The following is a 12949-nucleotide window of genomic DNA, read 5'->3' on the forward strand; positions in this document are numbered from 1 at the left end:
TGTAGACTTTTGTGAGAATTAAGTGAGGTAAAATTTGCTTTTGGCACAGGGCCTAGAATGTAGTAAGCGCCCAATAAATGACAGCTGCTTCAGTAGCTACCCCATAAATAAGCCTCTTTGGAGGAAATTTTCCCTAAGGTATGAAGAAAGTGAACTTGGCCCTGTAATAAAACCCCACAAGTGGAGATTCTGAAAACAGATTGGTGCCCAGCTCTTAGCTCTGTCTCCTGGCCCAGCTTTCCAGTAATTCATCATCAAATCCCACATATCATGGGATTATAAGTAAATTATGAACAGAGCCGTTTCATTAAAAATTCAAAGCTTTGGGGTGTTACAAGGCAGCGATGCTTTGGCACCGCCACAACTTCCCAAAATATACATACTTCACATAACCAGGAAAGAGTCAGACACTCAAACTTCACTTCAAAATGCTGCGCAGCTTTGGAATCTCACGGATCCAAAGCATGAGAAGGTACTCGGCAGATTGGCGATGGTCCCCAGCTGATGCGACAACGGTACCTCCTAGACATGAATCTGGTTGCCAGCAGATAGAATAATGATCTCCAGCAGACATGACTGCAGTCCCCAGCGGCTTGACATGATCCCTAGCAGATGTGGTGGTATCTCCAGAAAAAACAGACAAGTGCTCTGTGGATCTAGCAGGACTCTTGGAAGCAGCAACCAGCTCAGGCTGATTGAGACCAGGAGTGGTGCTAGAGCCCAAGGGTGTGGTGCTGGCCAGTGGTGAGGGGATGATCGGAAGAAAATGGAGTGGCTGCCCATATTTATTTATGAACATGTGCAGATTAGAGCCTAACGTACAAAAATTGGGGTATGAAGGAAGCGGAGGAGACTGTGAATTGAAGCAAAGTGAGGAAAATAGGCAGGGAGCTATGGGGTGCTCTTCTGTTATCTGGGATCCTCATAAGAGTCCCATGAAGAGCTTCACTTAGCAGCCCACTATGTCAGTGAGGAAGCAGAAAGAGCACTGCCCCAGGAGTTGGGAGCACTGGGTTTTCCTCCTGGCCTGCCACTGGCTCTCTCTGCGGGAAGTAACTGAGCATCTGTGAACCTCAGCTTACCCATGCATAGAAAGGAGGGAAGAGCATGTGCTCAATAACTGAGGCCCCTTCGTTGATGATTTTATTCCATCGCCGCCAGATTCAGATAAAGCCAAGGTCTCCCTAACACTTCTTCCTGGCTGAAATGTGGAACTCCCAAGAACTTGAACATGCTAGCATCTTGGTAAGTCATCTTTTAAGGGAAATTGTACATCCTTTAAAATAATCAACATTCAGTACTCAACCTTGGAACATGATCCAAATTTAGCTGAGAAAAGATGAAGCAAGGGAAAGGTGTTACCCTATCATAGTTTTCTTTTTGACATTGAAGCAAAGGCCAGTAGGAGACGGGGAAAGTTTTTGCTTCTTTAGTACTGAGTTGATGGCAGCAGAAGCTAAGTAGGAGTTGACCATCTCAGATACGGAGTTCTCCTAGGTGACCCAGGTAGCAAGTGCAGCCGAGGTGAGTGACGCCCTGCTGGGGCTTGCATGGCCTGGCCGCAAGTGAGACCTCTTCTGTAAAGGTCTGCAAGTACCTGGGGAGATAGGAAGGCACATTCTAAGGGGCTGAAGCCTGCCTCACCTGTGGGGGTGGAGTGAGATAGGCAGCACCCCCGTGAGGTGTCACAGGAGAGATGCATCCATGTTCTGAAGACAATCCTTCGCCTTCTGGCACATTCCCCTCTGATAAGGAACTTCTGATCATATGTCTCATTGAAGCAGCAGCATCCTCATCATTAGTAAAATGATTGCTGGTTGTCGACATTGTTGGAGAAGGTCCCTGGCGAGGCCAAGTGTCACAGAGAAGACTGGCAGACAGCTCCTTGCCATGGTGAAAGCACCAGAGAATAGGCAGGGGATTCGATCTCAGAGCTGTAGAAACTCTCCTTGTCAGTGCGTGAGGGAGGCTGAGAAATCATCAGCAGACTGACACTATTGTCATCAAAAGGCAAGATGTCTTTTACGAGGTGGACATCAGCATCAGCCTGGCAAGTCCTTTCTTAGACAAACTACAAGGAAGCCAATTTAACAGAAACTTGCTTGGCAAGCAAAAGGCTAATGTTTGATGGGGTCAGGTTATAATTACCTGATGCATCTATTTCTACCACATGGCCTGTCTTCCTCTTAGACCAGAAGAGTTGTGTTTGGGGCCAGGACAGCCCTTCCCTGGGCAGTACTCGCATGTCCACAGACAACTTTTGACTCACTAACTCTACCGATGCTATCCATGCCCAAAACCAATGTATGACCAATTCCCTTTCTGACTCACACCGTCTTTCCTTAAACATGTTAAAACCTTTCATCAGGACAGGTTAAAGTCAAGTGTCTGGATTGTATAAGATGCGGCTGCATATTGGGTTACCCATTACGTGTGCTCAGCTGGCAAAAGGCTCTTTCTTTCCGTAGCCTGATTCTCAGGGTCACCCCATCATTGCTCTCCTCCCATGTAACACCTACACTGTAGTCTTAAAATGTCATTTTGTTTTATTCCATTGCATTTTTATTTTCTGTGTTCTTTAGAATGTCTCCACTGATTTTTTGAGTGGGATTGCTCTGAGAAAGGTTGTTATTTTTAGCATAAATTGAATCAAGTGAGATGACAAATTCAACTGTCATAATCAGCTTTAATATATCACAGGAGAGCAAGTTCTTTCCCCATTTCAATTTCAATTCAGAGATAAAACTGTGTTCATAAATGATGAACAAACATACATCTATTATTACTGGTAGCTCGAAAAATTGGTCAGTAAAGGATTACGACATGAGGTAATAAGTTTTCATTTCTCTTTTTTATAGTAGATTTTGGTTGTCTTGTTAGAGGTTTGCACAAGCAGCTGCTAAAAACCCTCAAACATGGACAGACTGCTTGTAATTCTAACCCTGGATGAACTGGTTCAAATAGGGTAGATTAAACTATTCCACACTCTCTGTGCCGCCGCCAGTGAAGAAGATTTGAGGCAAATGAAACAGTTGACACATCCAGATTTCAATCTCCTGTCTGCTTTAATCACCTTATTGCTATTTATTGACCCATTCAACTATCTATTTATTTACTCCTACCTAATTTGTTCCACAGAGCATTTAAGACAGGTGACAAGAACACAAGATAAAAATCAGGATCAAGAAAAATAAAAATAAATGTTAGATGACTGAAGTGGGAGGGAGGAGTTAAAAGCTATAAAATAATTATTAGAGAGCAGGCCAATGTTTATGCTGGGATTCCTGGTGGCAAAAGCAAAAATGAAAGTGTAACAGATGCAATATTAGCTGTTACCCATACAGAAAACCTGTGAAAATACACAAGGCTTCTTCTGGTGCTCGACTCTAAAAGAAATTTCTTACTTGATATTAAAGAAACTCAGTGATATGGATGACAGACACAGTTCTACAAAATATTTTGCCAATGGAATTGCAAACCAACAGAATTCTGTGGTTTTTGACAGTTTTTTCCCCCTTGTTCCATTTCTTCTCTCTACATGTAGTTTCTGAGCAATGCATCCTCTGTCTATCCTTCCAGAGTTTAGCATAAATATTTTAACATTTCATAAAACCTAAGCTTAATGAATCTTTTCTATCTGCTCCTGAAAAATATGGCATTGTAAGACTATATCAAATTGTTTCCCTCCCAAACTTATAGTTATAGTCCTTTAGTTCTGCTTTGATTTCTGATTCTGCAAGTCAAACATCATTATTATTGTTTTATATGACCAGTGTTTCAATTTGTTTAGAAATGTCTTTGCTCACTACTTCTGCTTACATTTCAGGTTCTAATTTCATTTCATTTTTTCTGAGTCTGAAGAATAGTCTTTAGAATTTCCTTTTGTGAGGAGTTAGACTCAATTTTACCTTAAAATGTCTTTATTTAAACTCTATTCTTTTTTTTTTTTCTTAAATCCTCCCCTGAGGATATTTTTCCACTGCTTTTCAGAGAGAATGGAAGGGGGAGAGAGAGAGAGAGACATCGATGTGAGAGAGACACATCACTTAGTTGCCTCCTGCACACTCCCCAACCGGGGCAGGTTAACCCTTACTCTTAAAAAATATTTATATTAATAGTAGAGTTTATAATTGATAATTTTTTTCTCAGCACATTAATGATACTAATCTATATCTTCTGGCTTCTATTAATGCTGTTGAAAACAGTGCTGTCACTCAAATTTTTATCCCTTTGAGGTGATTTGTCTTCTGTCTTGGCTGCTTTTAAATCCAGTATATTTACCTTTCAACCACCCAGTTAAAAATGCAAAAAAAAAGATCTTTATCAAGCCAATTTTCCCCCGTGAGAAGACAGATCATGAAAGACACCCTCTCAGTAAGTCATAAATGCCTTTCTTTCATAACAACAGTAGAAATAGCCCTGTTGACAAGTGTAATACCTCACTCTTTTTATTTGCTTACATAAGGAGCAGACTACTAAAGACTACTAAATATCTCTCACATTTTCTATTTGTTGTTGTGGGCTTGGGATGCTCCAGACCAAGCTCATCTATGGAGGTTGTGACTCTTCCCTTAACACGAGCCTCCACTTAAGAGCCAGAGTAAACCTTTCCCCTCCGTAGCTGAGTAGATTACCATCAGTTTCCTTAGTTGCATAAGCTCCAGCCTCAACTGATAAACAGGAATAGTTATTAAAGAAAAATAGAGAAATAAAGGAAAAGTAAGCAAACATTATCTGTTCTGCAACAAGCAAATCTCAGAATCATAACATTCCATGATATCTCACAGCCCCTGACTACAGTAGAATAATTATTCCCCAGTGTCAATGACAGGTTATTTTTATTCTGGGACCTTACTTGGCCTGAACTAGCCCCCCCATATTCTCTGCTTTTCTGATCTGTATGTTGGACAACATATCTAGCTGGACCGGTGTGCACAGAGTTACCCAGGAGTGAGGTTTTTGTGTGTTTATATGTGGTAACAGCTTCCCCCGTGATTTGGGAGCTCAATTTTTGCCCTAGGTTACCAAGGCAGACAAAAGCACTAATTCTGCTTGTAGTCAGGGTACTTAAGTTTCCTCTAAGCCCTGCTGTCCTCCCCTTCTTTTTACAAGAGGGTTGGGTGACCCCTTTCTCAGAGAACATGCTCTACTCGTTCAAAGATTGTCACGGCAACCTACTGCTTCCCCACTTCCTCTCATTTAGGCTCTGGGTTAATAATAGATTTTTAAAAGTCAATTACAAATAGAAGAACCTGAACCCTATCTGGAGGGGAGGAAGAAGAAGGGAGGGCGGTAGAATTAAACAATTATGTGCCAGGCACTAGTTTAAATATTTATATTTATTTTCTCACCTAGGGAATGCCATTGGCATCTCTACTCACCTTACAACAGGTACCATCAGCATCTCCATCTTAAAAATGACATCCCGATCGAAGGAATAGGGCCATTAAGTGGCTTCCCAAGGACACGCAGTGATGGAGCCAGGATGGCTACAGACCTGCTGCTTTCTGCTTGTTCTCATCGGCCCTTGTCAGAAATGTTTCAGATTCACAGCGTCCTGGGAGCTGGCTTCAGGTCTCTGAAGTCAGACCCCACCCAGGAATAAAGCAGCACTGCCTCCCGCAGTGTTGATGCTGTTGGCCAGGCTGCCGGCACCATGCTTTCCCGGTTCCCCTCCATCTCTCCACCTGCATCGCTGACCCCTCCTTCTCTCCGGGCCTCTGAAGGGTTGGGGTCCTCAGTGGTCCTCACCTTACGCTCTTCTTAGTTAGCCTCCCCTACCCCATGGCTTTAGTCGCTCCCCGTAAATCACTGACGCGCACCCTTACAGGCCTCTCTCCCAGGTAACTAAACGCTAACGGACAGCTCCATTTGAGCGTGCTGACGATGCCCTACACTCGACGTGGCCCGGCCAAATCATCGCCTACCCCTCACAGCTCAGGGAATGGCACTAAACATGCCACGCTGCCCGGGTCAGAAGCCCAGGCATCAGGATGGGTACCTTGATGTCTCCCTCCACGGCCTCGCGCACAGCATGCATTCCCTCTGCTTACAATGTTCTCCCCTTTGTCACACGGAGAATGCCACTCATCCTTCGTGACCAGATGAAAGGCCTGCTCTTCCAGGAAGCCTTTTCTAACTCTCTACCTACAAGCTGCTTTCTTCTCGGCATTTCCTTCTTTCTCAGCACACATGCCTATGACAGCCGTTATCATATTGTTACATCATGTGCCTGTCTGAGGAGGCTATGAGCTGGAGGACAGGAACTGACTCAGTCGTCTTCGCGTGCCCACGGCCTAACACAGTGCAGGGCACGGTCTAGGAGGCTATCAAGAAATAGTTGTTGAACGAATCAGTGAATGAACACATAGCAATTATTTGTTGGATAGCTAATTACATTAATGACAAAGAGTCTAATTAAGATTTCATGCCTGATAGGAAAATATTCTTTCTAACAACACTTTTGTCAATGACTGGATAGCAAACCCACATAATTTTTAAATTTAGAGTTGAAAAAACTGCAGATATCTAGTTCAGCTGCTTTATGAACACGTTAGGGCTCATTTGTAATTAGCAGTACCAATTTTCCTGTTGACAGTGAACTACTAAAGTCTTTCATGCATTAGTTCTTTTAGTTAGGTTAAACATGCCCCTGAGGGATTCAAGTAATATTATTCATTGGTTTACAAACCTTCGCCCCCCCCAATAGATTAACTTCAGTCCAATTCAAATTAGCCCAAATTCGAAACTCCAAATGAATAGAATTTTAGCCTATTTTGCAAGTTTGCTTTATATCCTATTATTTCATCACTCTGTATCATATCTTCGTAGCAAATACATTTAGACATCTGGCACTAAGTTTGGGATTCTTCTGGCCCAGTAATCATTGCGATGATTACTGGACAGTGCAGGCACCAGCACGTGGATGGATTAAACAATGTATCTTTCATTGAAGGAGAGGAGTTACTTTAAGAAATGCCAGTTGTCAAAACTCTCTGGACTTCAAGTTTGGCATAGTTATTTGTAACAAATGTCCTCACAGTTGCATTTCTGGTTGTTTTTCTGAGGAATTTTTACACAGTTTTTAATAAAGTATATTAAATCAGTTTAATGAGAGTTTTTTAAATAGTGTCCTTATACCCTTAGTGAGAATGAAAATGAGTGATTTTACGTACCTTACTTGCTTCACTAATCTCTAGTGCCCAACTGCTAAAGCAAAATATCTTACAAATTCGGGGGAGGGGGTGTTTTACTTTTAATTACACTCTAATCAGAAGGCCCCTGCTCCATGTACTGGGCCCTTACTTGTGCTAACTAGTTTTTTGAGAAGCTATTTCCCCTCACCTGATCAAGCACCTTCCTTTGTTATTAACACGGAACTAGATAGTAGCCCAAAGTCAACATTTTCCAGCACAGTGGCGAAAATGTGATCACACATGAGAGTGTAAACCATAGTTCCTTTATACAATCTTTAAATGTTAAAAATTGTCTTCCATTTCTACTCCCTTCAAGAATTCAAGTGAGAAAAACATACAGGATTAATGATAACTTTACACAAATATCAATTAACAAATATATATAAAACTTCTACTTAGTTATGCCAAATAGCAGTAATATGAGAGACTTCTCGCACTTCTGAAGAATAGCGGGAGCAGGATGGGTGTCCACACACCCCAAAATGGGCTTGGATGTCGGTATCGATGATGATGCCACACATGCAGCAAAGGGTGTGAAAAGGCTGATCACTCACATGATGAGGAGAGAATAGAGTGATGTGAAAATGCTTGCGAGAGCAGGGAAAGGAGAAGGGCTTTCGGGGTTTATGGTGTTCAGGGCGCGGGGCTGTGGGGAGCGTGCCGGTGCATGGTCCAGGGCTTGCACAGTGTGAGCTTCCCGTCAGCACCAATGGAAGAAGCACCCAGGCTTTCTTAGCAGCTTGCTCAGATGTAGGGCCAAAGGGAGGGGAGTTGTAGAGCTTAAAAGCTGTCAACAAACATCAAAAATGAAGTCACACTCTGTATTACAACAGAAATGGAAGGGAACCTAGTATATCAGTTATCTATTGCTACAATAAGATTACATAACAATCCCAAAATCTTAATGGCATTTAAAATAAAAGTTTATTGCTCGCATGTCTGGAGTCACCTAGACGGCTCTGCTGGTCTTGCCTGAACTCACTCACCTGTTGGGTCAGCTGTCAGCTGATCTCAGCTGGCTTTGCTGAGGGTGACTGCGGTGACTCAGCTCTGCTCCACGTGTCTCACCCTCCATAGCCATGCATGCCACCATGCCAAAGCAGAGGTACATGAGGGAGCAAGCCCAACCACACAGGTACTGATTAAACTGCTGCTTGTGGCACTTTTGCTAAAGTCCTATTGTCCAAGTAAGTTACATGGCCAAGCCTAAAGTCAAAGGGAGAAGACAAAGGATGTGTACATAGAAGGGCAGAGAATTGGGGCGATTTTTGCAGCCTGCCATGCGAATGGATTACTACTAACATATCACAGCCTCTTACCAGGCTTCACCATGTTAAGAGAAGAAAAGTCACTTTGGTGAGCTGCTCACTAGTGAGTGCTAGGCACTGTACTTGGAATTGGGGCTATAAAAATAAATGAAATAGTTAAAGGAGCACAGAGTCTGGTATTGGGGGAAAAATAAACAAACTATTACAATATTAAAATAAATTATAATTGTGATAAGTGCAACAACAGATACTCTAATGTGGTGACAGAAAAGAAACTGATTGACTCTTTCACCTCCTTTACCATAGATTTTGTACACAATTTAACGAATTTTATTATAATCAATTTCCTCTTAATTCTGAGGACACAAAGAAAAAGCTGAATGATGTCCCAGTGAACGGCTTCATAAAAATGCAGGCTCCTTAGAAGCAAAGCTAGCTTGTAGGTTCTGTTAGGCCAGCAGAGAGTCATTTGATTCATTTGTTGCTCAGTTACACTTAGTAGCCGCCCAATTTCAACCAACATTTATTGTGTGCTAGCCGTGCAAGCTATTTTCCTGGGAATTTGCTAGGAAATGGGGATGCCTGGCAAAAATGACTTAAAAACCCCCAAAATGACTAAACAATGTTATCTGCCTTCAAATAACTTACAGTTTAGTCCTGCTTACTCTCAAGTCCTCACTGTAAAACACATACAAGCGAAGCTGTCGCTGAAACAGAAGTTGGGAGCCTGGAGCGCCCTCTGACCCAGGCCACTCCTAGGGACCTGAAGGTTCTCTAGTCTAACCCATCTCGTTAGATTATGGTCACATTGCTAGAAACATGCTTGCCCTGTCTCCTCAGGGCTCTCCTATGGAGACATGCAGCGGCTCATTCCATACGGTGACGTTAGTGTAATGTGGCATTAAATGAAACCTGGATTAGAGTTACATTAGACCTCAAATGGAAAAGAGCTCTGAAGATAGCTCGGAAATCTCCAGGTCATTAGTTGTAAGTAGGATCATAATTGGTGAGGGGTTACTCTAGCACAGTTTGGAAATAAACTGATGAGTTAATCTTCCAGTGTGTGGCAGATAGCTTCTTAAACTTTGAAAGAAATTATTTGAGACATAAAGATAGGGATAGAAATACTTTGCTGGGTCTTCTCCATTAGTCAAGATTGTTTCAGAAGGAAAAGTTTGCCATTGTCCTGAAATATTTTTTCTACTAAACGCACATTACTTGTAGGGGGCTTTGCCTGGGAGGGATGCAACTCCTTACCTTCCTTCCCTCTTTCAGGTCCTACTCCCAAACCCTTAAACTATCACACGGGGCCTTGGGAGGGCGGCACAGAAGTGAGCAGACAGAAACTGAGTTGAAAATAAATTCTCCATAAAGCACCACCGTCCTGTAAATGGTTCCGCCCGAATGGATTCTTTGAGATGTGTTTTATTTCCAGCAAAAACTTGCCAGCGTTCACTGTTCAGGTCTCAAAACTTGATGGGACAGATGTGCAGCACTGGAGGCGTTGAAAGAAAGCTTGAAGGAAAGGAGCCCGGCCGCTCGGCGGCCGCTTTCGGAGAGCGCGGAGGGCGCGTTCCTGGAGAGCCCGCAGGGTGCGCTCGGAGGGAGCCCAGACGAGCGGTCCAAGCGGGTCCAGACGGAGGGCAAAGCAGGAGGCAGGGGGTGGGGGCCCAGGGTCGCTTTCTCCCCCGTCCTCGCCTTTCCTCTCCTTCCTCCCCAAGCCCCGTCCCGGGCGCCCGTCGCCAGCCCCCCGCCCAGCCCCTCGCCCCTCCTCGGCCCCGCGGTCGCCCGAGGGCCGCGCGCGCCCAGGTCCGGGCTCCTGCGCGTCTCCACGCTCTCGCCTCCCTCTCCGCCGCCCGTGCTCCTCGCTCCGGCCGCCCCCTCTTCCCGGCAAAAGGGAATCCCAGCCAAGGGGGCCGCCCCAGCCTCGGCCCTCCCCCTCCCCTGGCCCCGCCGGGCCATAAAGCCCCGGCCGCCGCCGCCCAGCCCAGCCGCCCGCGCACCAGCTCCACGCAGCGCCAGGACGCCCCGACGGCACCCGGACGCCGGCCCGCACCAGCCCCGCGCCGCCCGCACCGCGCGCCAGCCCCCTGCGCCGCCCGCCCAGGGTCCCCTGCCGGACCCAGCGCGCCGCCCGGCGACACCCAGGCAGGGCCGTCGCCGCCGAAGCTCCCGTGCGCCCGCGGGGAGCGCGAAGAGCCGACATGCCGGCGCCGCGAGGAGCCGCCTTCCTCCTGCTGCACCTGGCCCTGCAGCCGTGGCTGGGGGCCGGCGCCCAGGCCCCCCAGGGTGAGTGGGCGCGAGCCGAGGCGACGGCCCCAGGCCCCGCGCTCCAGGCGCTCGCGTGGGCGCGCGGAGAGACCCGCTCGGCGGCGGGGCTCCCGGGCGCTCGCCGTCCGGTCCCTGCCCCTCGGTGGTGGGAAACCGAGGGTAGAGCCTAGAGCCTGTCAAACTCCGCTGCCCAGCGATGAAACGGATTCCTCAAACAATAGTTTGGGGGTGCAAAACTTATTTTCAGTCTGCGCAGAGATGGGGGTTTACCCCAAAGCTGACCTCTAACATGCTCCTCCTGGAGCGGGGTGAACCCCGGGTTCTGTCCCCTGCGTCTCGGTCTCCCCTTGCCCCCTAAATCCTTCCTGGGGCCGAGCGATGTTCACGCAGACGGCCTGAGACCTTCGTCCCTGAGGAAGGCGCCCCGCGACTCTGCCGGGCCACTCGCCTGTGCCTGCTCTAGCTTTGCTTGGACCCCCAAACCTCCTAGGGGGTTGGCCTCAGCTCTTGATTCCGGAGATAAAGGGAACAGGAAGGGCTGAGAAATCCGTCTTTCTCTAGGAAAAGGTAAAAGTGAGACAAGCACTATCATTGAAAAGACGTCTGGGTGGCCCTCAAACCCCTTTGTGAGATGGGCTGAAAATAACCCTCAGGCAGAAAGCACTTCAGCTTAGACAGAAGTTTTTGTACAGCCTGAAAGGAGGAAAGTATTGAAGCCAGACGAGATCTTAGGTGACGACCTTCATGTGTTTGAAACTGGTGCCCAGGGTGGTTTATTACTAAGGAACTAGAGCCCGAAAAGACACGACTGAAAGTCAAGTGGCTCCTCGCTGAGCCAGGAGGAAGGATGCCCCTGAGGCCTCCCAACGCCCTTCCCTCCCACTGCAGCAATCGCCCATTGAAATCTTGCATCTCACCAAATAACTCATTTTTATTCCAGACCAGGCGACCGGAATTGTGGTTTCGGGGGGTGCTGTACTGCTTTTAGTTTGCACTGACATATTTTAAATGCTGTCATCTATAATATTTATTCATTGTGACCTTACTTCTAGGGAGGTAGGAAAGAAAGCTTTTTTAAAATTGAAGTACAATTGACATGTATATTAGTTTCAGATGTACATGATTCAGTAATTGTATATATTGCAAAATGATCAGCACAATAAGTCTATTTAATATCCATCATCATACCTAATTACACACATTTTTTTCTTGTGATGAGAACTTTTGAGATCTACTCTAAGGAACTTTCAAATATGTGATACAGTATCATTAACTGCAGTCACCACGCTGTACGTTACATCCCCATGATGCATTTTATAACTGGAAGTTTTTACCTCCTGGTCCTCTTCACTCACTTCATGCACCCCAACCCCAACCCCAATCCCTGACAACCACAAATCTGTTCTTGGTATCTGTGAGCTTGGTTTTTAAATTTTTTTAGATTCCACATGTAAGTGAGATCATACAGTATTTGTCTTTCTCTGTCTGGCTTATTTCACTTAGCGTACTACCCTCTAGGTCCATCTGTGTTGTCACAGATGGGAAGATGCCGTCCTTTTCATGGCTGAGTAATATTCCATTGTGTATGTATACCCTATTTTCTGTATCCAGTCACCCATCTGTGGATACTTAGGTTGTTTCCATATCTCAGCTATTGTAAATAATGCTGCAATGAACATGGGGTACATATATCTTTTCAAGTTAATGTTTTTTGTTTGTTTTTTGATAAACACCCAGAAGTGGAATTGCTGGATCATAGGGTAGTTCTATTTTTTAATTTTTGAGGAACCTTATACTATGTTCCATAGTGGCTGCACCAATTTATATTAAACTAATTAGAAAGGCTAATTCAATGCTAGATACCAAGTTGTAAAGTGATAGCTCACTGTGGTTTTGATTTGCATTTGATTACTAATGTTGAGCATCTTCACATGTACCCATTGACTATCTGTATGTCTTCTTTGATTTTCTGCCCATTTTTAAATCGGACTGGGGTTTTTTAGCATGAGTTCTTTATATATTTTGGATATTAACTCCCTGTCGAATATATGATATGCAAATATTTTCTTCCATTCAATAAGTTGCCTTTTCATTTTGTTGATAATTTCGTTTGCTGTGCAGAATCTTTTTTTTTTTTTTTTTTTTATGAGAGAGTTAGTTTTTTGTTTATTTTAAATCCTCACCTAAGGATATGTTTATTGATTTTAGAGAGAG

The 12949-nt window shown here is 45.0% G+C and overlaps 1 protein-coding gene across 1 annotated transcript in view; it reads left to right on the forward strand.

Annotated features, from left to right (window-relative positions):
- Window positions 1-10668: 10668 nt before the first annotated feature.
- THBS4 (thrombospondin 4) overlaps window positions 10669-12949 on the forward strand; it is a 48996-nt gene continuing 46715 nt past the window's right edge. Inside the window, exon 1 of the mRNA XM_087815433.1 lies at window positions 10669-10753. Coding sequence (XP_087671559.1) covers window positions 10669-10753 — 85 coding nt within the window. The remainder of the gene's footprint in view (window positions 10754-12949) is intronic.

This window comes from Miniopterus natalensis, chromosome 3 (assembly GCF_054644295.1).
Source record: "Miniopterus natalensis isolate mMinNat1 chromosome 3, mMinNat1.hap1, whole genome shotgun sequence".
Lineage (NCBI taxonomy): Eukaryota > Metazoa > Chordata > Mammalia > Chiroptera > Miniopteridae > Miniopterus > Miniopterus natalensis.